The sequence below is a fragment of the Dama dama genome, chromosome 19 (assembly GCF_033118175.1).
Source record: "Dama dama isolate Ldn47 chromosome 19, ASM3311817v1, whole genome shotgun sequence".
Lineage (NCBI taxonomy): Eukaryota > Metazoa > Chordata > Mammalia > Artiodactyla > Cervidae > Dama > Dama dama.
Genome location: NC_083699.1, coordinates 59,435,994 through 59,461,297, shown reverse-complemented (window position 1 = coordinate 59,461,297; position 25,304 = coordinate 59,435,994). Strand labels below are relative to the sequence as shown.

Sequence of the window (25,304 nt, the reverse complement as noted above, 5' to 3'; positions counted from 1 at the left end):
GTTTTAGAAACTTTAGGAATCCTTTCATCCCTTAGTAAATTACTGCTTAAAGTTCTAAACCAATCAACAATTGTTTTTCAAAAAGATAAATGAAAGAAAAAATATCTTCTTAATTGTCTCCTAGGCCTTTGAGTGGAAGTGGCTTTACTTGTTTTAGAAGAGCTCATTAAGGCTTGAATAGTTATCAAAATTATTCTGAAATGTGACCCCTTTCATTGGATTTCTCTAAGTCTAGCGTCTGGCAACTATGTCATTTGGCTAAATATTAGTAGGAGTTGAAAGAATCATCATTGATAATTTTTTTTCTCCCCCTCAGAAATGGTCTACTCATATCATGAATTCAAACACTGTGGTATTTAAGAAAAGAGGGGGAAAAAAAAGGCCAGAAAATATTTTTCTCTTTATCTTTGGCCAGATGTGAAGGTGAAAAGAATTCATGACCTCAGCAAATACAGCTGACATTTAAAACTGTGACTCAGGTCCTCCCACTCTCAAAAGAATATTGATAACTTTTAAGACCTGAAAGTACAGTGAAGACATGCTTCACTCTGCCTACGAGTCTGCTGAGCTCACTCGCGTCAATGTTTGTTCACCACATAAAGCTTAAAGAAGGACTTTCAGAAGGGGCAGGGGGAAGGGAGGGAAATAAGCCCTCAGGGGTCATGATGACTAGCATTCTTAAGGCAGTGAGGAGAGGAACAGGTAAAGTATTAAAGAGAAACAAGAAATAATAATAATTAAAAGGAACAAAGAGTGAGGAAAAGGAAAGAGAAAAATAGTGAAGTTCATACAGTTTGGGTATCAAGGGGTCCAAGGCAAAGGAACAGCTCCCCTCACCCTCAACTCACAATTATGGGTTCCCTGGTGGCTCAGTGGTAAAGAGTCTGCCTGCAGTGCAGGAGACCCGGGTTCGATCCCTTGGTTGGGAAAATCTCCTGGAAAAGGAAATGGCAACCCACTCCAGTACTCTTGCCTGGAGAATTCCATGGACAGAGGAGCCTGGTGGGCTACAGTCCACGGGATCGCAAAGAGTCAGGCACGACTGTTCGATTCACTTTCACTTTTCACTTTCTTTTCAGTAGAAATATATGTAGTTGAAAACTTTGGAGAAACAGATGGATAATTTGCTTTTGGACTCAATACTCCTTCCAAGCAGATCAGAGCAGGTAATTCCTTAACGAGTAAGTGGAGGGCACAGGGGGAGTTGGATAAGGAACGGTGTGGGCCGGGCGGGGGGGGGGGGGGGGGGGTGGCAGGGTGGTGGCGGGGCGGGTGTTGGTGTGGGATTTGTTGAAGAGGCACAGGAGAATGGGATGGGATTTGAAAATAAACATCTACTAGAAAAGATGAAAGGGAGGAATTGGTGTTACACTGAGAAGGCTTTCAGTGTGGGAAGGGCTCTCACGCTGAATATGGTGAACAGCTGTTTTCATCTTGTCCTGAATGTGGAGCTGGTCTTGGGCACCCAGGATAGATGAGAAGTTTATCCATCTGTGGGGTTGTTTAGGCACTATGTTGAGTAACTGAGGGAAGCTGAAGAAGCTCTTTATCTAAAATTACTCTTTGGAAATACTTCTTGCTAGGGAAACAGGATGCCTATTTCTGATGTTTCCATGCGGGCCTTAAAGAAGAAAGGCACCAAGTCCCCACTTAAACAGACAACTGGAGATGCTGAGGGTGACATAGTATCTACACATTTCTGAGTTCTAGTTCTATCAGCCTCTGTCATGAAAAAGTTCCTCAAATTCTGATTTTATTAAAAAAAAAACAAAACTCCTAGGAAAATGAATATTATATTGCTAAGCTGCCTCCAGGGAAGCACAGAAGACAAGTTAAAATAATTGTAGGCATACTGAAAACAGAAAGTAGTCAGTAAAGAACAAGTATTAAAAATCAGTATTTGAAAATACAGTTGGGACAACTAGGCATTTAACTGCCTCTGCTTCTCAGATGAGCAGCCCTTTGAAATGCAGCCTGTAACTGTTGGCCAGATCATATGGAGGTTAAGTGGCCCCTTGGTCATATTTTTAAAAGCAAATATAGACAGTGACAGTCCTAGAGGGGAAAATCACAGATACATTCATATACACTTCTTTTGTTCTTCAGATATTGAGAGGGTCAGCTAAACAAGATCACTGTGACTATGAAACTCTTTGTGTCAACCATACCAAAAAAATGTTTTCTTAACAAAGTTTTCACTTTCCTACACTTGCTAAGTCCGAGCTTAAAAAAAAAAATTTAAATCCTGTAAAGACAATACTGAAGCTGATAATATAAAAAGCAAACTAGAGCAGTAATGATTATTATTAAATGCACCAGATTAACTGCAGCAGGTTGGTGATGGGTGATAAATGTGAAGAAATAATATTTCAATCAACTTGTGATTGTAGGCAGATTCAAAAGGAAAAATGAATATAATGTAATATATATTTCAATATAGAGTTGTTATATATAATGTGTATGTTCTAGCTTTCAGAAATACTGCAATGTAGTGTACTGTACTTAAGTAAGCATACCTAAATAGTAACTCATATTCTTCCACGAAGTCACTAGTACTGTTAATTAAAAAAAAAAAAAATCATTTTTTTTTCCAGTAAAAAGAAACACCTATGGTTACAGTCACAGACTTCTTTTGGATATAGAAAGACAATATACATTTAAAAAAATAATAACAACAAAAAAGATTGCAACTGTAAATAGCCTTACTTAATGGGAGAGGGGGAGAGTCACCAAAATAGAAGAGGAAAGAAAATGTCCTCTGAATTCTGTGAGCAGAAATAATCCACATGTCATAAAAAATAAGAAGTCACCTAATAAAAGAAAGGCATGGGAATGGAGAAAACTGAATTCGACTGTTTCCAGGCCACCCTTCAAAGTCAGCTGTGAGAGCCAGGTCTGTTGGTTCAGAAGAGTCCACTAAAGCGCATTCTACTTTAATGTTTGAGATGGGCAAGAGCCGTCAATTCTTAGAGATTACCAAAAAAGATTCTTCTGAGAGTCTATTGGTCTGCTAGACATGGTAAACAACCCACTCCTGGAAAGACTTCGGCAAAGGCCACACTGGTTTCAGGAGACACAGTTTATGAATGATGATGGTTTCCTGCAGATGCAGGCAGGATTAAGGAAGCTTTAGTCTGGGAGTCAAATTCACAAGTGGGTGGGTGTTTGTGCGCATACACTGGGTTGCATAGAGGAAAGGAATGGAGGACTTTGAGCCACAGAAGGGCTCAGGCCAAAGTCTGTATGGGCCTTGCCTGCCTGGCCCCAGTGCCCCTCCTCCACAGGAAACCTGGGCAAGAGGGGGTGCCCCAGACTGCTGTTCCCTGTTGTCTACTTGCCAGTGGAGGACATCTGTTCTACCTTCTTCTGGAGGAGAGCAGCCTGTCACTGTGGGTTCGCTGTGGATCCAACAAGCTGCCTTTGTTTCTCCTAACTCTGAAATGCTGCAAAAAGCAACAGAGTGGGCAGGTGACTGGTTCCTGGGAAGGGAGCCACCAGCCTTGAGTGCAGTGGTGGGAAGAGGCAACGGTATCTATGCACCAGGACCTGTGCCTATGTGTGCTTTGTTTGAGATGCACACATGACCAGACTACAGCAAGCACACATGCAAAGACACATGTCCACACACACGTCAATAAACCCCATAGAAGCGCAGTTGGTTAAGTGCACTCTACTTCATACAAGCATATTCAAGTTTCTCATGAAAGGGGTATACAGAAACTACTGATGGTTGGGCTCCTTCAGAATCTCCTAAAGCCTCATTACAGACAGTGGACAGCACTAATGCATCCAACTAAGGCAACAGAGCAGAAGCATGAGATACGTGAGACCTCTAACTAGAAATTCCAGACTCTATCTTGTTGTCACTGGGGAATATGAATGTGGAACAGTTTTATACTGAGAGCACCTCACACTGCGTGTGTACATGCATAATGTATACTCATTTACAGACATTTTGGACAGCAGCTGTGACATACTAGATGGGTTAAGTCCCTTTCATTACTAGAATCTACATATAAATTGCAATGGTTTTGCCGGGCAATAACAAACTTCTGTTGCAACAGTAGTAGAAACAGATGTCTCCTAGGGGGTTATTTTTTTTTTTTTTTTCTGTCTTGGGTGTATTAGAATCTCATTGAAGCATTTTGAATCAAGGAAACCACTGAATTTGAAAGAGGGCTAGTTAGGGACTTTTTACACTCTAATTAGGTATCGCAAAAGCCAGGACTCCAATAACTGTGGCTAGATTTTCCCTACAATCTGCAGATTGTGCTTCTTCATTGAAGATTTGAAAGTTGTGAGTTTGCATTTAAACAAAAAGCCACCAGATAAACCAGATGCTCACTGAAACTGAGAAAAAAAAAAGTTTAGCGATATACACTGTACAGGAAGAGAAAGCTTTTTGTTGAGATAGTTCTCCCTGCTAAGGAAATGATTCAACTAGCATCTTAGGCACCTGTGATCATGTTTCATGGGACTCACTATTTAGCTAATAGGATGTCTATTTTGCATCCAGCCCAGACGTATGTCACTGAAATACGATAAGAAATAGCAGCCATTCCTGAAAGCAGCCAGTTCCGTACAAGTTTGGTGCCTCCCTGTAAAGTCACTGTTTCCATAGTCTTCAGTCATGAATGGGGCTCAGTTTTGCAATAATGCAACCATTAAAAGGCAAGAAAGGGCCACGTCTTCATACCCTTCCAATCTCTCTATTTCTGTTCTCTTCCCTGGGCTTTCTGATTTAAGGCAGTAATTCTTTACTATAAGTGGCTTCCTGTGAAAATACCTTAACTGAGGTCACTTCAGATTAGATTTAGTCTGAAATTATTCAGTTTTTGGAGCAATAGGCTGGACCTGAAGAACCACTGGAATCCAGGCATTTTTGGTCAGCAGTGTGGAAAAATGATGTTTCTTGTTTCAACACAGGGCATTTCTACCCCTCATTCAGTGAAATACATAGTTGAAAAGGGACCCATGCTGTGCAGCCCTCATCTTCTACCTCTTCACCCTAAAAAGAATCCAAACAGACCCTAGTGTTCACACCATTTCCTGGGATCTATCAACGTGCACCACTGACTGCTACAGAGTCAGTGTTCTGTAGATATGCAGAGACTGAGGAAGATCTTTGGGGTGTTTTGGTCAGGTTAATCACTTGAGTATCTAGTACTAGAAATGATGCTTTGGGTTATTGGTTTCCAAGCTCTGTGTTTACAGGGACACCAAGTCACACAGCTTTCCTTCCTGGGGAGGTTGATGCAGCATCACAAATGGCAACTCTGCACAAACAGCTGTTGGGAATGTTCTCTCCAGAGCAAGAGCTCCTCTGTGCCCCTTTTTTGTCTCCATTTGCAGCCTGAGCACCAAGGCAGAGATTGTTTTGAAAGTTTGCCCCGTGCCATCTATTTCCTGGGCACCTAGGAGAAGAGCCCCTTTCTCTGCGAGAACACAGAAGGGGAAGCAGCTGCGGCCGCCCGACTGCAAGGTCGCATTTGGCCTCGAGGAGCCTGGTGCGGCTCAAGCACCCTCTTCACACACTAGGCACCGAGGGGCACTGGGTTGCCTGGCTCTTCTGTGGAATCAGGGAGTCTATTGAAATTCTGGTGGCCCCTTCCTTTTGTTTGACACCAAGTCACATGGTTGTGTCTTTAGTGTCCTGTTTTTCTCTTTATAAAATCTTTCTCTGGGGGACAAAATTGGCCATTTAAATAAAGTTCTTTTATAGTAAGTAAAGAGGTTTCTCAGAGCCAGAAATCACTCAAAAGAAAGTCTGTTGACCCTACCTGTGGAAAAGCCCAGAGCTTTCTCTAAATACATCTTGCCAAACTTCCTAGTTTTGTGATTGGATGCTTTCTGGCTTTGCATTATTGGGTGCTGAATACATTTTGCAAACCTTCTGTTCTCTTCCCCATGGCTCCCAGGTCCCTGGACTTCAACTCATGACTACATTAAAAATAATTCTTTCATACAATGTCTTTTAAGTCAGGTCACAACAGACAGGGCACCCCCTCTCTTCTCCTAAATTCCAAGGGCATCTCAGGTGGTGCCTACTCCTCCTTTGCACATACTGTTGGTGTACTTGGATGATGGGGGTATAGGAAGTCTTTAGGACCAGTGTGAAACTAACACACCCAGAAGAAACTTTCTCTTTTCATATCACAATTCACGCATTCTAACTGTTCATGAGTTAGACGTTTTCTTGGTCCTTATAGAATGTTGGGCTGATACAAAACAAAACCTTGTGACTTTTAAACAAAGAAAATTCAAGTCTTTCTAAGGCCAGGAGCTACTGTGACCTCCGAGATGCCTAGGTAGAAATGGGCTTCAGCCTGAACAACAGCAGGAAATTATCCATGACACTTACTCACGGCACAAACAAATTTAGAGCATTAGGGATTTGGGGAAGAAAAAGTCTATAAAGTTGTATTAAAAGCTAAAGTTTATAATTCAAACTATATAGTAAGAAATATTTTGATATAGAGATTTTCATTTCAGATTCCTTTTTGGCCTGGCTTGTTTCTCAACCTTTTCCCCTGTGTAGATTTGTATCAGGTCCATGTGTCCCAATTTCTTCCCTTTTTTGGGTTCTATTTTACTTCCTGGGAGTTAGGGGGGTAGGTACAATTATTAGCATTTATTATATTAATAGGGACAAAATTGCCAGCTCTGTTAAGATGCTACTGATGTTTTAGGGCTAGGACGTTTTATTTTTCATAAACTACATCTAAATGTCTTGAGATAAACATTCCCCTTTGACTTTTCTCCTTTCCCTTGTCCAGCTAATCCAGTTTTAAATCCTAAATTGCTTAAAAAAAAAAAGGTACTTTTCCATACCAGTTCTTGTTCCCTGTACTTATCCTAAGAGGTCTTATATCTGGAACATTTGATCCCATTACATCTATTTTTTTTTCCCTGGCTACTGAAAATTTTCTTTTTTAAAAGCACTCATAACATCCTAGCATGATGTTCAAAATGTAAGAAGATTGTTGGATTTGAAACTAGAAAATAAAAAAGAATCCATGCTCATCTTCTATTCTCAAAGCAAAAGTTTTACCCTTTCCTAAGATGTTGATGATTATTTAATTTAAAAGGAAGGATTGATAAACTAAAAGTTCCTTTATCCTTTTGAAACAGGTACAGACTTTGTTTATTTCCCCAAATGTAGGTCAGTTCGGAAAGCAGCTCTTTCAGAGACCAGAGTATGGAGTAACAACCCCACAGCAAGTTCACTGCTCCCCACACTTACATCTCCAACTTCAGTCTAGCGTCTTCCTTTCTCCAGAGGACAATCTGTCAACTATTTTGGACTATGAGATGTCTGGGAGGAATATGCATACAGTAAGAAAAAGCCTACTGGATAGCACATATCATTAAAATTATTACCTCATTAGGAATTCTTCAGGGGTCCTTCAACATTTAAAAAACAGAGAAATACTTCATTTGAAGGGGAAGGATGAATATTAGGGTTTAAACTCAACTGGAATTTTTTTCTCTTACATGTTCTAGAACAAAAGGTAAATTTTAACCCAATTGCTCAGTTTTTTTTTATGTGACAAACCAGCATTAAGGCAAATGGGTCTCTCTCAGATTTGAGAAGCAGATAGCTGAATGTGGTCCATACTGGCATCAGGATCAAGTTTCTGGGGGGTCCTATAATGTTGTCTACTTTGCTAAGATTTGAGTAAGGACACCATTTTAAACCAGCAACTGTCAAATAATTCAAAATATTTTAAAGTGGCTCTTGACTTTCTTCCATTTGTAACATATGCTGAGTGATTTCATGTCATTTTCCTTTAGATTACAAAGATCTTTTTTAATGTCAATTTTTTTTTTCTGTGTTACATCATGGGTTTAACGACTTGTTTTTCAAAATATTAAAATTCTATGATATGGTTAATTAACTAATGCTCCCTCTGTTGGTAGTAGGTGGAAATACTGGAGTCTAAGATAGCTACTTCAAAAAGCACAATTAGCAAAAGAAAATGGACTTTTTCTTATTTCTGAAGCTATTTTCCACCAGCTTTTAAAACAGGTCAGTTTTGGATACATAGTTTGTGGTAGGACTCCTCTTAGAAATCACAATGGGTAATACTTAAAGGTCAGTTAATCATCCATGGCTACATTAAAATTTCTAGTAAAATATTTACTGAATTAAGGACCACAGGACCAAATCAAACTCACATATACGCCAGTTGCACTAACCTTACTAATTATCAGCAAAAACTTATAGAAAAGATACTAGTTAACCAATTCTAAAATGACGAGTAAAACCAATTTAGCTATTATACAGTTGCTTCCCTTGGAAGATTTCTCCCCATTTGTTGCACAGGTTTTTGTTTTTGTTTTTTTTTAATAAATAAATTGCTGATAGGAAAATTAAATGAAAATGCAAAGTAATTTTGAAACTGAGATACACTTTTCCTTCTTTTTTTTTTTTTTTAAACTATAGTTTAGTGTTTCTGCTTTGTTTAAAGATTTACTTTCCCACTTACATATATTAAAATATGCCCAGCAGTGAAATCACCTTTGGAGTTTTTATAAGGTTTAAGAATTCCTATGTTTGAGTTGGAATCCCTTTAGAACACTGTCTATAATGGGAAAATCTCTATTCTGATACCTTGATCAGGACCGAGGAGAGAAATCTCAACTAGGAAGAGAGAGTGGCATCTAAGATGATGCAATGAATTGGTCTTCCAGATGATGGATGTTGCGCATCTGGGAGATTTTTGTTAGTTTCTTTAAAACCTTACCAACAAGCAAGGATTGATAAGGTATCTAAAGAATAATCATCTTATTTAGCCCTCTCAACCAGGGTGGGAACAGAGCTGATCTTTGAAAGGAAGAAAGTGACTGTGGCATTGAGGCATCCTGATCTGCAACAGGCTTCTGCTAATGCCGCTCTCTATAGTTGTGAAGGGTGAGGAGGGACAGCAGAGTGTCGTGAACTCCTCCTCCTGGCTGACCACAAAAGGAAAGGACCCCTTTGTCAAGACCTCTAGAGTGCTAGTGTTTCATCAGAGAAAAAAGGTGAAGTCAATAGAAATTCTAGAATCACAAGATCTCAATGAAACTTTCAGAGAAGCAAGAAATCTGTTTCTGAAAGATAAAGTCCCTCCCGTGAAAAAGAACAGAATTCTAGATGAATTGGTGAAAAAAATATTCAGTGGAGCAACATAAGCTTGCTAAAAGTTGAAAAACTACATATCAAAATACAAAGCAGCAGTTCAAATTACAGCAGGGATGGGCTGGCCAGAGGCCCTCATCAACTCAGGCAATACTTAAAATAATAAAAATTAAGAAAAATTTAAAAAAATATGAAGAAAATATCCTTCCTCTCTTTCAAATATAACTTTAATTGCCTTTTATTCTTTCTATCTGGAAGCAGTATCGCTAACCTTAACAGTCTTGACTTACCAAAAAATATATATATGTGTGTGAAATAAAAGAGAAGGGATTGGTGGCAGTGTATGCAAAACCAAAATGAAAAAAAATTACTTTTAACAATATCACTTTTTTTGTATTTTTTTTTACACAAATACTGTTGTAAATATATTAAAAAAATCAGCATTCTATCTGGTAAATGTCACTTTTGCCCCTCTATAAAATTTTGAATTAAAAAAGCCTCAAGAACTTTTTATTATTCCCCCCACCCTCCATTTCTCTTTCTTTTTCTCTTCCACAAGAATATATCCTGACACTTTTTTTTTTTGCAAAGATTGTTGGAAATAATCCTTCTCTTGTACCTAGAAACGTAGGTGCAAACCTCTGATATCTTTGTTTTATCTGCATTCCTGCCTTTCATGAAAGTCCCTCTTGATTGTGCTGAGGCTGGAGCTCAGCGAAGACACTGAATAAATACGATAGCCACTGTTGCTTGATGCTTGTCCAAGTCTTCCTGGCTTCTGCTGAAAAGGGGGTGTGGAGGAGGTGGGCCAAGGTGTGTGGACCCAGCAGAATCTTGGGGAGAAGCCGGCCATTTGTCTTCCCCACACCATCAAACCTACACCCCCTCCCACCCCCACAGCCCTTTTTATGGAAATCAGACAACCTGGTAGGTGGAAAAGAGCAGGGCCTTCACTCTGGGTTTTCAACCAGAAAGTGATATATTCCACAGTTTGAAATGGTTACTGTGAAGTCCAAGTGGCCAGAATTGTGAAAATGTCCACTGAAACACTGCAAGCGGTGTACTTAAAGACAGTAGGCCTTTTAGATTTTGTTATATATTTTTGTAGTGCTCTTCACAAGTGAAAAAAAAATTTTTTTTTTAACTTTTTTTTTTTTCTAAAGATTTTTTGTAAAGAAGGGTTGTATTTAGAGGCCAGTAGCTAGAGATCCAACCAGTGGACCTCCAAAGCACTACCAGGCCTTAAGGCCACCATCCAAGGGAGACTGGGAGAACTATTACTCCCCCTGAGCCTCCGGAAATGTAATGTACCAGCAGGCAAAAAACAGTTCTTCATGTAGTACAAAATGAAATGAAACAAAAACGAAAACAGAAAGTAAAAACGAAACCAAAACATTTCTTAAATTCTAGTGCCATAGCTTTTTTGTTTCTTTTTTGTTGTTTTGTTTTGTTCATAAGAAAGAGAGAAAGATACTACTTATCCATCAGACACGTGCATCCTCATGTGGTCGTTGAACTGCTCGATTTGGTCAAACTTTGCTGGACAGACGGAGCAGACATAGGTGGTCCCCTCCGTGCAGGCCACCACCCCTGGGGGGCCAGCGCGGGACCCCGGGGGTGTGCCCGCAGGAGGGGTCCCATTGCTGGCACTGTGCAGGGCCACGTGTCGCTCCAGGAGGGTCTTGTGGGAGAACTTCTTTTTGCAGATGTAGCACTCATAGGACTTCTCGCCCCGGTGGAGGCGCATGTGCACATTGAGGGAGCTCTTCTGGGTGAAGCGCTTGTTGCAGATGCTACACTGGTACGCCCTCACTCCTGTGTGCGTCACCATGTGCTTGATAAGGTAATCCTTTAAGGAGAAGGAGCGCCAGCAGATGCTGCATTGGTGGGGCTTCTCACCTGGCCACAGGGGAGAGACAGCAGAACGGACAGAGCGAGACACAGCCGGGGGGGAGAACAAGAGACAGAAAAACAAGACAACAGAAAACAAAAACAGAAATATTAAAAAAAAGTCTGATTGGTCAACGGAGCACCCCTGATTGGAAGGATCCAGTCCTTCCTGGCCTCTCCTGTTCCGAGAAACCTTGCTTCAAGGTGCTGCCAGGAAAGTTTAGAGTGCTTCAGGTCCCCATGCCAGAAAATGGTTCTCTTGGAAAGCTACATGACATTCTCCAGTAAAAGTCTTCTAAGATCCTTCTGTGGAGAGAGCAAGTGCTACTTCAAGGGGCTCACTTTCAACGCCTTCATTAGCTGTATGTCTGCTATTTGCATCATTAAGTACATAAGAAATAAGAGAGAGAAAAGTTCTTTTGGAAACATAGGGATCTCTAGAATCTCTGGGAACCAAGGATGGTGGTGACATAGCTTGCCTCTCTGGAGACAATAATCATTTCCAGTATTTTGTCTGGTAAGTGCACTTGTGCCTGGATCATAGGTCTGGAAAATATTGGTTTTTGTAGGAATAAGTCATTCTAAAGAGCTATGCCTTTGATTTTTTTAAAAAATCTATTTTAGATAGAAATCTTCCCAAAAGGTAAATTTAGAGAGTTAATTGGTTATTCTGTCTAGACTGCCCTGAGCTGCAGATTGGCCTTGTCTTGTGTGGAGGTTGAGTAGGTGGTAGATAGCATGATGATCTCAGAGTCAAATGGTCCTGTTTAAATCTAGGCACCAAGGCACAGCCTGCCACTCTGACGAATCTCCAAATGCCTCTGAGGTACATAGTTCTGCTTACCTCACTGTGCTGGTGTTGACATAAAATACATATGAAATCGCTTTGCAGACCACCAAGAGTGGTGTGGGAATACTTGGATGGTGTTCTTATTACAAGACTCCTCCTCCACCATTAAATGGTTCCATACGCTTTTTTTGAACTCTTGGGTCAATTTTAAAAATAGTTTTCTCTTTCTTTGCTCTCAGTGTGTTGGCTGAAACCCTTCTTTCTCCTCAGTTTACTGCTTTGGTTTGCTCTTGGCTTAGAAACCAAATGATAAAACTTGTTAAAAGCTGTAATGTAAGTAAGAATATTGTCACTGAATGACCACACGAAATAGTCTTCTATAAGTAACATCCATGGGCCTGTAACATCTCTTTGGATAAATAGAGACTTGTTTTTGTTGGTGCTATTTGCCTTCATCTCTGCTTTTGGAGGGTGAGGTGAACTACATTATGGTGTTTCCATCTCTCCCACCTCACCACTGACTGCTCAAGGCAGGCAGCCAACATAGAAAGTCTGTCCGTGTACCCTCTCATTGTTGTGTGCTGTTTAGTCACTAAGTTGTGTCCAAACACTTGCGTGGTTTGACATTTCCATGCATGTGTGCTAAGTCGCTTCAGTCATGTCCAATCCTTTGCAACCGTATGGACTGTAGCCCTCCAGGCTTCTCTGTCTATGGGATTCTCCGGGCAAGAATACTGGGGTGGGTTGCCATGCCCTCCTCCAGGGAATCTTCCCAATCCAGGGATTGAACTCAAGTCTCTTAAGTCTCCTGCATTAGCAGGCAGGTTCTTTACCACTAGTGCCACCTAGGAAGCCATTTCCATAACCCAACCTAAAGCCTGAAGCCTCTGAAACTCTTCGGTTAATATTTCAACATCTGAATAAGGCATCAGGGTAGGAAATCTAGTTCTTGAATTTTAGTTAACTTCCATTTAAAATATGTGCCTTGACTGTCTTGCCATTTTTTTCCATCATGAAACAGAAGAGGTTTGGTGTGTCCTAGTGATGACGGTGAGGAACACAATCACATATATGCTGACTGTGTGCCAAGCTCAGGGTTAGTCCTTTCTATTCATGATATGTTTTATGAAACTTTATCTCACTGGAAAGCTTTTTTGATGTGTTTGTAAACAGAAAAAGATATATTTTGAAGCACACGATCCTAAGAAATGGCTATTTGGTTCAACTATAACTCCACAAATTTCTAAACCAATTTTGTTGAACTTTGAAGTTTTTCCTTTAGTTAATCACAACCTTTTTGGCCTGGCTTTCTCTCTGCTCTGCTGTCTTCCAGTTTTCCTTCTCTTCATCTTTATGTATGAAACAACATGAGCCATAGGGTCACAGGGATAGAAGACTTTCACTTTTAGGCTACAGTGGGAGAGTTTAGAAGCCTTATTCCTACATGAAGAGTTCAATCTCTGCATGGTATTTATATAGGTACATTTTTTTGAAATAAGAGATTCCCTAAGAGAAACAGTCATGCATGTTATTTTTAGTTGGAACATTTCTGTCAGCCGTAAACATGCTTGGAACTCAAGCTGGTCTTTGCCATCCTTGTGCTTTCAGTACACTTTCTAGAGGCTATGACAGGCCGGCCAACTATCTTTTAAAATATGTCCACCTGTCACCTTTAATGGGAAGTGTGCCTTCTTAAAGTTCCAGATGGTATTTTGGCTGCTAGGAAGTTGAAACTTGGTTTGTGTTAAAAATTCTCCTGCTGTTTGAAACTTTCACCTTCTTATAGTGTATTTTTTCCTCTAGACAAGGTCAGTGATGATGGCTTTTTACTTTCACACCTTTCTAATCTATCAGTTGGTTCTTCACAGGTGTCGTCTCTCCCTCCATAGCTTATATATGGATGTTGTTTATATGCACCTCGTGCACTTAGCACCAAGGTTTGGCTGTTAATTATCCATATCACCCTGGGTTTTCTAAGTGTTTTCATCTCTATGGGTTTGTTCCCCTTCTGTAAGTGAGGAGTTGGACCAAGCACTTGCCACCTTCCTTTGCAGATTTAGTGGCCTTCTGTCCACCATGGCCCATGTCCCAGAGGACTCTGGTCCAGGTCTTGTCAATGTGTGACCTGAGGGCAACTTGCTTAAATCACTCAAGGCATCAGCAGTCCCACATTTTAAATAGGACAACATATTCTGCCACAGAAAAAATGGTGTGATAGTTAATGAGGAAAAATGTTTGCAAAGCACTTGGGAGCTCCATACAGGAAAGTGCTCTGAAATTATTCAGGTGCCTCATTGGCAGAGCATAGGCATTCCAGGAACTGCCTTACTAAATAGGGTGCATTTTCAGATTAGTCAGGTGTAAACAACTCATTTCTTTATGTTTGGATTTGAAACAGTATCACTCACTAGAAATGAGTGATTCTTCCCCATTATTTTCCTGCATGTTACTTATAGCAAACCCCGAACGGCTTTCAACATTATACATGAAATGGATGTGGCTGGTGTTGCTTGGTGCTCTTGATGTGGAGAAATGAAATTAAGATGAGTGGTAGCAGATGGCTTTCTGGGTCCAAGCCTATGGCCAGGAATGGCAAGTCTGATTGGTTAGAAAGAGACACAGAGTACCAGGCAGACACTGGGATTAGACGCAGGATGAGGAAGCTCATATAAGCCCCTGCACTTTAAAATGATCCATTTTGGGACCATATAGATGCTGGGGTGATATGAATTCCATTTCCTTGGATGAATGACCTGGGCATGTTACTTCACCCTTGTAAGCCTCAGTTTCCTTATCTATAACTTGAGAATAATACAGTAAGCACCTGTCTTGTGAAGGTATTTTGAAAATTAAAGCAATAAGGCACTTTTGCACAGAGTATGTGATCATTTCAAGAAAAATTCAACTGTTCCTTTCAGCACAAAGGAACTGGTGATAAATGAAATCAACTGAAAAATGACTTGCATGGCATGAGGAAGCCAACTTAGGACTTTGCAAAAAACTATTTCAGATAATCAATAAAGCAAGTGATTATACTGTAGCTATGCAATTCAGAGTGAAGGGTCTAGTCCAGTCTCAGCTACATATGCTAATGGAAAGAAATGGCACCATGAAACAAATGCCAGCAAAGCGACAGAGGATTTTTAGCAGGTAGCAACTGTACTCTAGAGGCTGAAAAACTGGGCAGCAAGTGGTGGAACAGAAGAGGAGGCAGTGTCCTTTATGATTCTCTGTGTGTGTGTATGTGTGAGAAGGGAGGAATAGTGAATGCATATATTTTTCTTCAGTTTCGGATGCCTGCTTTCTAAAGCATCACTTTTCAACTCCTTCTTGTGGACTGGGGCTGACACTCTACCATGACTGACAGTGAGGAAAAAAAGAGAGGAAGAAAGATATTTTTAGGTTAGAGGGTGCAGAAGGTCTGCCTAAAACTTGAGGCTGAGGCACTCCAATTCTGAAGAGTGACCTCTGAATTGGGGGCTCAGCAAGAATCCATTTATTCTGTGGATTCTTTTTCATTCTAATCAGGCTTTTCCTAGGCTGCAAAGAGGACAGTGACTGCTGTTACTGGACATTTTTTTGAAATACTGTTCCCATCTAGTTCTCCCATTCTCTCAGGCTCTCCATCATTTGCTCTGGCATACACCTTCCTTCGGGTGAGTACAGTGTGGGGCAGTGTACAGAAAACGTGGTGTTTGCTAAGGGGGCAGAAGCAGGGAGGGACGAGTAGGTGCAGGAGGAGGTGGCTACTGCCAAGGAAAGCAGAAGGGGTCTTGGAAATTCCAAGTCCTCTGAATGGGGACAATCAAGATTGGAACAGAAAGGGGGAAAGGTCTAGTGACAAGAATGGAAGGTGCTCAGATGGAGTCATGCAGAGCCTTCACTGGCTGAAGAATCTGCTTTCCACCACAGAGGTCTAGTTGGAGGGGGACATTCAAGACCACCTACCAGCCTTTCTCCCAGTCTGGGGTTAGGGGGTGTAGTCCTGGTGCCAGCTTGGACTGTGAGGCTATCTGGGAAGGGGTGGAATTGCCTAGTGGGGACACACTGCATTTATAAGACCTCTGTGGCTTTAGTGACAAGTAAAAATTTTGATGTCAAGAAGATTTTTAAAGATGTCAGGGACCTTCATCCACATTACCTGACTTTTCTTACAACTTTATGAGCGGGTAGATGTTAACATTTTCCCCTATCCTTCAGTACTAAGCACTGTTAAGATCTGTATCTTACATGACAAGAAAATGAGGCTCAGATTGATTATAGAATTTACCTAAAGTCACTCAGAAACTGGTAAAATCAAGGCTTTCTCACTTCAAACCTTATACTTGTTTGTTACTCCACTGGCTTGGTACAATTAGTAGCCAAGCTCTATATGAGGATTGTAACATCACGATCTTGATCGCACTGTTATTACTCCATGGATACCATTGTTATGTTACTATCATCATTATATCTATTTATGTAAAATTCAAGGCCAAAATAGCTAAGCCTCTCAAAGTAACAGAGAAAATGATCAGTTCTGCAGAGAACACTAATGGGCATTGGTGACCACTGAGTTGATACTATGATTCGGAAAAGGTCCACATGTCTACCACTTGTTGGTAAAGAAAACACAAGTGGGAACACAGGTACAATACAGTCTTTGTATATAGAAAAAAAAAAGAGAAGAAAAAGAAATTTAAGTCTTGGTAAGAAAATAATGAATTTATATATAAGTTCCCCAAATTAAATTCTCCTGGAAAGTATGCTTATGTATTTGAACATTCATTCATTCACTCAACCAATATTTGTTAAGCAAATACATATGCAAGCCTGTATTCATCTATGGATTTTAAAGCAGAAGTCCTAACACTGGCTCTTAAAAGAAAGTTCCACCTGGACAGCAGTGCCAGGTAAAATACATGGCACCCAGTTAAATCTAGATTTCAGATAAACAATGAACACTTTTTCAGTATAAGTACATCACAAATATTGAAGGGGTATAGTTAGACTAAAAAAAAAATTTGTTGTTTATCCAAAAATTCATCTGGGCATCTTGTGCTTTTGTTTTCTAAGTCTGGCAACCTTATACCTGGTGATAAAGAAATACCTTGAATTCCATCTTTGTCAGCCTTGTAATTCTGTATGCAATTTTGTTGTATAGAGCATGGTACAAACAAACAGAATCTGATATCTGAAATTTGTTCCGACCATTGCAGAGTACTTATATAAATGTACAAAGTATATTTGCATTATGTCTATGGAGCTACGTCCTAAAATAAATAAAACACTCTGTGGGAAAAAATTTTTTTCCCTTTTGAAAGTGATTAGATATCATTAGAGAAGAATTCAGTTCATTCATTGATCAAATATTTTCTGAATGTTTACCATGTGGAAGGTATTATGTTGGGTATATTGGAGCGTAAGATATATATGATATATATCGTATAATTATATATAAAATTGTTTCTGCTTTCATAAAGTTTACATTCTAATGGGAAAGCATAAAAACACTCATGTAATGATAATATAGGGCTTCCCAGGTGGCTCAGTTGGCAAAGAATCCACCTACAATGCAGGAGACCCCAGTTCAATTTCTTGGTCAGGAAGATCCCCTGGAGAAGGGATAGGCTAGCCACTCCAGTATTCATGGACTTCCCTGGTGGCTCAGATGGTAAAGAATCTGCTTGCAATGTGGGAGACCTGGGTTTGATCATTGGGTTGGGAAGATCCCCTGGAGGAGGGCATGGCAATCCACTTCAGTATTTCTGCCAGGAGAATCCTCACAGACAGAGGAGCCTGGTGGGCTACAGTCCACAGGGTTGCAAAGAGTCACACATGACTGAGTGACTAAGCACAGCACAATAATAATAAATCATTGTTATATGTTAAGTTATTGCTATAAGTTAAGTTATTGTTATAATGTTAAGTGCCCAAAGGAGTACATTTGCCATGGAACCTTGAATATGCAAGATATTTGCTTCCATTAACATAGTTTATCACTATAAAATCAAGCTGTTGTTCAGTACTCTGATTTACTTTTTTAAACACATAGGTTCTTGTGAGTGGAATTTTGGGGAACAATGTTATATAACAAAAACAACCTGAAGTCATCCTCCTCCTAATCACCCAGGCCATCTAGGGAAGTGATTCCCAACTCAGTGTGAATCAGGGCTTGTTAAGACATAGGTCACTGGGTTCCCATTCAGGTCTGGGATGGACTCAAGAATGTACATGTTGCTGTTGTGGGGATCACACCTTGAGAAGCACTGCTCCCATGTTATCTTTGAATTTTCCCTATTGCTTGCCTTCCATGCCCACATTCACCCCAGGCTTATCCTCCTGTGCCCTCTGTCTTTCTGTGCCATCCCATGCCTTTTTTTGCTTTTTCTCTTGGGAGAGGGCACAGAGGAGTCCTGCTTTGTTCCATGAGAGGATGGTTTGTGTTAGCTTTGCTTTTTCTCTAATTCTCTTGTTTTTAAGTGTGTCCTTAACTCTTGTTTTCCTGCCCCACAACATTTATGAAACTTCAGTAAAGCAAACTTGAGAAATTCCTAGAAGAGATGAAGTCCTTTCATGGTTTGTTTGGCAGTAGATAGAGTGGTTTAGTGAGAGATTTTCTTTAAAAAATCTTTAAGGAATTGAAAAAAAAAATTCATGCTATGGAGGAAGTTCAAGGGAAACCCAAGGGGTATCACATTGCTTTGGCATTTGAATTCCAACGAGGAAGGAAACATGTTGACAGTTATTACTCAGAGATTGGAGACAGAGCAAATAAACTCAGTGTCTCTGGGAGGAGGAGGCTAAGGTGATGAGGATGATTTTTTAAAGAAAGCATTAAGTAGTACTTTACCTTTTATGCAGAGCTCTCACATGCATAATACCTTTACAGTAGCTCAAAAGGCAGGAAAATTATTGTTTCTACTTTAAGCTCAAACAAACTAAGGGTAATGAAATTAAGTGACTTGTGTATGGTCACAATTAGAGGAACCAAAACTGAACCCAAATAATTAATTCCAGCACAGTCATCTTTCACTTACGTCCCTACTCTAAGTATCAGTGCTACAATCATCAGGGAATGTGCTCGACAACCTACGCTCCCTTGGTGTGCTAAGGTAGAGGTGAGCTCCAAGGTCAACATGATGGACTACTTATTTGTAGCAAACATGTCCTTTTAATGACTATGTAGATCATTAACATAGACTTACATGAATTGTATTTGGAATTCAGATCTCAGTACTGAGTCTCTCCAATCACTGAAAGTGTGAAAGTTGCTCAGTTCTGTCTGATTGTTTGCGACCCCATAGACTATACAGTCTATGGAATTCTCCAGGCCGTAATACTAGAGTGGGTAGCTATTCCCTTCTGCAGTGGATATTCCCAACCCAGGGATCGAACCCAGGTCTCCTGCACTGCAGGTGGATTCTTTACCAACTGAACCACCAGGGAAGCCTCCAATCCTTGAAAGCAAGTATCATATTCATTAAAAGTTGCAGTTGCTCAACTGCAAAGCTGGTTACCATGCATAGTGGCTGTGATGCTGAGAACCTAAGTTTTTTTCCTTTTAAACTCTGTAAAGCTACTCTTTCCTAGTAAGATTCTTTTTGGTTAGACTAAAGGTAGGAAGCAGAATCCATCTCTACTCTTCCAGTATACCCAGGACTTTCTAGAATCTTATTTTAGACTAACATTTGGACTCTTTGCTGTGGATTTTTATCATTTCCACTGGGCTCCTGTAAAGCTGTGAGGCTCCACTTTTTTGATGTTTTCTCAAGACACTGGAGAGAACTTTGTTTTGAAATGTCAGCCAAAGTGAATCCAGGTGCTGAATTACTTCCATATGTTCAGGCTGTCTTGCCTTTTGAAAACCGAGACCAATTGTTCCTAAACTTTTTTAGGTTATAGACTTCTTCACTTAGACAAGTATTGATAGAGAGCTGACCATTCCAAAATGCCACTGCCAAATGATTTGGGGGTGAAATGGAAGTGTTGATTCTTTTAGATAAGGTACGCAAGTGACAGATGTACATTATTTATTGTTCCTGGATGTAGTCAGGTTATATACACCATTACAAAGACCTTTATAAGTTATGAGGAACTTCATAGTTTACCAGAGATCTGAAGTTATGCCTTTGAGCATAACTCAGATTTATAAAATGACTTTACTTGTAGCCTTTGTATCTATGATGTCTAAATTTGCAAATCCATTGCTGGTTTTCTTATGGGCAAATCTAGTTATTTGGGTTAACCACAGAATCCTTTGGTAAAATTGAATAAATATGTTCATACACCAAAGAGACAATTTTCTGTAGTACACCAAAAAATGTTATGCTCCAGATTTAAAGCCTTATTTTGACATGCGATCTAATAGAGTATGTAAACTTTATATCTGCTGGGTCTACTGGAAGAGATGCAAACATGGGGAGAGTAGAAACATTCATGGATCCAAGAACAGAGACGTCAACTTTGGTTAAGAATACATCTCCACAAATGGTCTCTTTTCCCCCCTTAATCCTTAATTTGATGGATTTACAAGGTAGGTACTCAGAGGAGGAAAGGACATAAACTATGGGAGAATACCCTGTAAATCATAAATTGCTATATAAATAAAAATATTACTATTCGATTAATTTACTAAATAATGATGATACCATACCACATGGAAAATGTCCTCGATTGACCTCAGGTTATTAGATATTCACATGTACTCTAAGTAAATACAGTGACTTACCACTACCTGATTTTTTTCCTAAATTCAGTAGTAGTCACTCTGATTTTTAGAGGTATGAAAACTGTCATCTTTAAGAACTGATTCACACAAGGGCACATACATAGATTTACATATTATTCTGATTTAAGTTGAACTGCACAGAAGGAAAATTTCGTCTTAAGTAATGTTCTGTTTCAATTGTTCACTTCCATGTTGGTATGTCTGTTGCAGTCCTTCCCTTCTATTCCACAATTTAAATTGATCTGCTTTATGTTCTATCCCCTAGCTAGTCCTGCTGGCTGACCTGAGAAACAAGGTTGCTTTGAGGAACTAACTTATTTTCATGTACTGTAATTCAGGTATATAACTTTCCCCTGACAATTTATTTGTCATTTAACAGAGATATTCTAGAACTAGAAGGTTGGCAGATGAATGACTCTCATAATCAGTTCAGTTCAGTTGCTCAGTTGTGTCCGACCCCATGGACTGCAGCACGCCAGGCTTCCTTGTCCCTTACCAACTCCCGGAGCCTTCTCAAATTCATGTCCATCGCGTCAATAATTCCTCATAATAGGAATTATATAATTCCTCATAGTAGGAATTATGACTCTCATAATAGGAATTTCAAATATGGTGATCATCATTGAGTTAGTTACTTTTAGTATAAGAGAATCCATGTGAAATCATATCACATATATAGTCCCTTATATGGAGGAGCATCCATGGAGTTCTCATTTCTGTCTGGTCCATTGTAGCACTACGAAAGGGCACTCACTGGCTGGGAGGTCAGGAGATCTTTGCTCTAGGATCATTCGCTCCAGGAATGAAGCACTATCTTGCCCAACTACTCACCTGATGAATAACTGAATCCCCTCTATAACAAATCACTATGAAATGATCATCCATTCTCTCCTTGAACACCTCTAATTATAGGAACTCATGCTCCCTTTGGAGGTTGTCTACCTATCTTTAAAGCATTTCTGCTTAAACTTCCTCTTTTATTTAATTAAATATCTTTATAGCTTTTAATCATTGGTCCATTTCTATATATGTGAACACAAATGGAACAAGCTTAATGTATCTTCCCTCAAATCATTTAAATAATGCTAAAAGTGTGAACAATAGCTAACATTTATAGAGTGCTTATTATGTGCTGGAGATTGCTTTAGGAACTTCATATGTATTAATTCATTTAATCCTCAAAACAGCACTACTATCACTATTATCCCCATCATATAGACAAGGAAACTGATGTATAGAAATGTTAAGTAATTTTGCCAAGCTGACAAAGCTCGGTAGGCACTTTCAATTCAAACCTACGCACTGCCAAACACCTCTAGCACCTTCAAACATGACTCATATGCCATGGCTTCACGACCGTTTCCATCTTAATCATACTCCTCTGAGTGTGCCCCAAAGAGTCTACTGTCCTTTTAAACGGGAGAACCCAGAACTGATTGTGGTCTCTAGATGTGGAAAATAGAGAACTAGCACTAGAAAACTAGAACTAGAACTAGAAAACCCCTCCTCATTTCAGGGACTGTAAGTGTAGCCTCCACTGGCATTAGCCTTGTTGTGGCCTCTTCAAGCTGTTGGTTCAAATGAAACTTACTACAGACTGAAACCCTTATTCCTGTTTGGCTTATATGACTTGGGTCTGTAAAATGAGGTGACTGGAGTGTATGATCTGCAAGGACTTTTCTAGTTTTAAACATCTAGGATCAAAAATATGTTTCAAAGTTCAATGTATTTAAGGGATGTTGTGCCTGCAAATTCTGTTATCAGGTTTTCTCATTTGGCCCTTTCCCACAAAGGGTTTCTGTGATTTTGTCTTTTGGTGATAGGATGCTTGGTTCGTGGGGTGGGGGCATAGTTGGGGCTTCTAGAAGATGGTTTACAATATGTCTTTCTGTAAAATCTGAACGATGATTCCTACTTTCCTTTCCACCTACAGGTCCTGCCCCTCCCTTCCTCCAGCCCCCTCAGCCTCTCCCCCCTGCTGCCAGTCTTCCAGCGGCCGCACTCACCTGTGTGTACGAACATGTGCTTGACGTAGTTCTGTTTGGCGGTGAAAGTCTTGTTGCAGAGAGTGCACTCATAAGGCTTTTTTTCGCCCTGCCCACTGGCTGTGCTGTGGCCTGCGGATGGGGCCAGGGGCTGTGGCGCTGGCAGCTGTGCAGTAAAGGTCGACAAGCCGGGCTGGGACACTGTCACAAACTGGGTCTGCTGGCCTGCCAGGGGCTGCGGCAGGCTGAAGAGGAAAGGCTTGGGGCCGCTGCCCGCCGGCTGGGTAGTGAAGAGGGCCGGCAGGTAGGTGTTACCGGCTGTGCCAATGACCTGCGTGTTGCTGGTTAAGGTCAGAGGCATCCTCAAGTTGCTGGTGAGGGTTTCGGTCTGGCGTAAGTAGAGCTGGGTACTTGGCAATGGCTGCCCGATGGACGTGTTGACCGAAGGCTGCTGCAGGACACTTTTGTCGGAGCTGTTGCTGACAGTGATCACCGTGTTGTCCATCTCCACCTCGTTGCTTCTTTCAGGGGAGGAGGCACCGGTCTCTAGCTGGTGCGGCTGCGGAGCACCCTCGGCCGGGGCTTCCGTGGCCTGCTCAGGTTGGGCGGGTTCGGCCTGGCTGTCCCGCGCCGCCCCGGGCCCAAACTGCTGCTCCACGGAGTCGGGCTCGGTGCCTATGGAGGAGCTGACGCCCGAGTCGAAGCTTTCGCCCTTGGGCTCACTCTCGGTGCCCTCGGCCTGGTCGGTGTCTTCCGTGCACTCCTCGGACTCATTGCGCTCCAGGATCTGCACCCTTTGCTGCCCGTAGTAGTCGTAGTCGTCCTCCATCTCCTGCTTGATATGGATGTTGCCCACCAGGGTCTGGATGCGCACGGGCCGGGGCTGCTTGCGGCAGTGCGTGGTCTCGGGAGTGGTGGACAGGTAGCGCTCCATCTGCTGCGAGCGCTCGTGGATGCGCGTGATCCAGCTGGGGTCTTCTATGTGGTGGTCGCGGGGCAGGCCAAGTGCCGTCTCGTGGTGGCTGACTACTGCGCCGCTGTAGAAGGAGCGCTCGCCGCTGCCGTTCTGCATGGAGCAGGCGTACAGCGCCGAGTAGATCCTGTCCACGCTGTGCTGCGGGTGGCTCTGCAGGTAGCCTGACTCGGTGTCGCTGCTCTGGCCCGAGGTGCCCGACTCGGGAGTGCCCCGTGGTGTGTCCTGGCCTGAGTCCTGGATCCCCGGGAACACATCACCCACGTTCTGCGACACGATGCGCGTGCACTCATCGATGACCGTTTTGATCTGCAGGATGCTGGCGGCCGTGAGGATCTGCAGGGCTTCCGACTGAGAGACGCGCAGCACGCCGCTGTACATGAAGTCAATGAGCTTTTGCACCGACTGCACCGACACCACCGATGGGATCTCGATGTCGCTGTAGCCCAGCAGCAGCTTGTCCTGGAAGAAGGGGCTGCCGGCGGCCAGCACGCAGCGGTGTGCGCGCAGCATGCTCCCGTGGATGCGCACCGTCACGTCACAGAAGTGGCCACGGTTGCGCTGCTCGTTGAGGGTCTCGAGCACGGAATTGCTGAAGTTGTGAAGGTTGATGCTGTGAATGCGCTCGGTCATCCCCTTGCAACTGATGTCACCTGCACGGTGAGACAGACACAACACAGGGCGTGGGTCAGAGCAAGCTGGCTGCATCCCTAACATTTGGGTCTCAGGTGGGCAATGCTCATGGCTCCTAGCAGCACCCCTGTGCAGACACAAGCAGGCTCTGTGCCAAGATGGATAGGCTTTGCATCAGGTTGACCTGTGGGTATGATGTCCTATGGTAACAAGGCCTTGGATTTTGTGGCAACAGGGCCCCAGCTATTTGGGGGTACTGAATCCATAATTGATCCCCTAGACCTTCAGCCAGGGTTGTCAGTGGAAGTACAGCAGTCTAAAAAACAGATAGGTCATTGCCTGCTTTTCCTACAGCTTCAGCAAATAAGAACCAAAAGGCAAATGAAGACTTGTTCTCAGGAAACTCTGCCTCCACTTTAGACAGGCCTAAGCCCAGGTCCTTTGGGAAAGCTTGTATTTTTCTCAATTTATCAAAATTCCTTATTTTATTCATGACCACAATATTTAATTCCCTTCCTGTTAATTAACATGGCACATTCTGCAAATCCACACCACATATGCAAAAATTCTTGGAAAAGTCAGCTTAGACTAAGATAGACATAAAATAGCTACCACCATGTTTTCCAGTGGAGGGACAGGCTCTAGAATGCAATCTTCTTGTATCTGTGCATTTTTCTTATCCTCTTTGGTGAGAGCTGTTTGAGTACTTTCTAGGGTGGTTGTATGCTATATGGTGGTCTTCTGAATTTTCTGAGGCTTAATGAAGAAGAAATGTTAGAAAGGTCAGAGATGGCAGTGTTGACCTGGGAGACTGGAATACACTAGGTGACCATATTTGTCATTCAAACTGGGCACTTAGGAGGACTGTTAGTAAGTAGGTCAGGACAGTAGGGTTAACCTGGAGTGGGATGTACAATTATCGAAGGAATTGGGTGCTCTCTGCGCTTACAAGAGGGATATATCAGACAGTTGCCAGGAGGAAGGCCGCACTCAGCTACGTGGAACATGTGGACAGCCTGACCTATTGCCACCCTTATATCCTAGGCTGTGCAGACAAGAGATAGGTTGGTAACACCTAGATCCCAGATTGAGAAGGAAAACAAGTGTCTATAACACTAGACTTAGGGCTTTCCTATTTTTTTTTACTTTAGCTCTCTAAAGAATCCCTCTCTCCACATCATTCTTCAGTCATTCCCCATTCT

The 25,304-nt window shown here is 41.6% G+C and overlaps 1 protein-coding gene across 50 annotated transcripts in view; it reads right to left on the bottom strand.

The window, feature by feature from the left end:
• Window positions 1–1,759: 1,759 nt before the first annotated feature.
• ZBTB20 (zinc finger and BTB domain containing 20) overlaps window positions 1,760–25,304 on the bottom strand; it is an 846,735-nt gene continuing 823,190 nt past the window's right edge. For all 50 annotated transcript variants that reach the window (XM_061167116.1, XM_061167114.1, XM_061167131.1 and 47 more), the window contains 2 exons: window positions 22,518–24,122; window positions 1,760–11,020 (listed from right to left, as the gene is read on the bottom strand). In XM_061167116.1, the coding sequence (XP_061023099.1) occupies window positions 10,599–11,020; window positions 22,518–24,122 (2,027 nt within the window). In that variant the 3' untranslated portion in view covers window positions 1,760–10,598. The remainder of the gene's footprint in view (window positions 11,021–22,517; window positions 24,123–25,304) is intronic.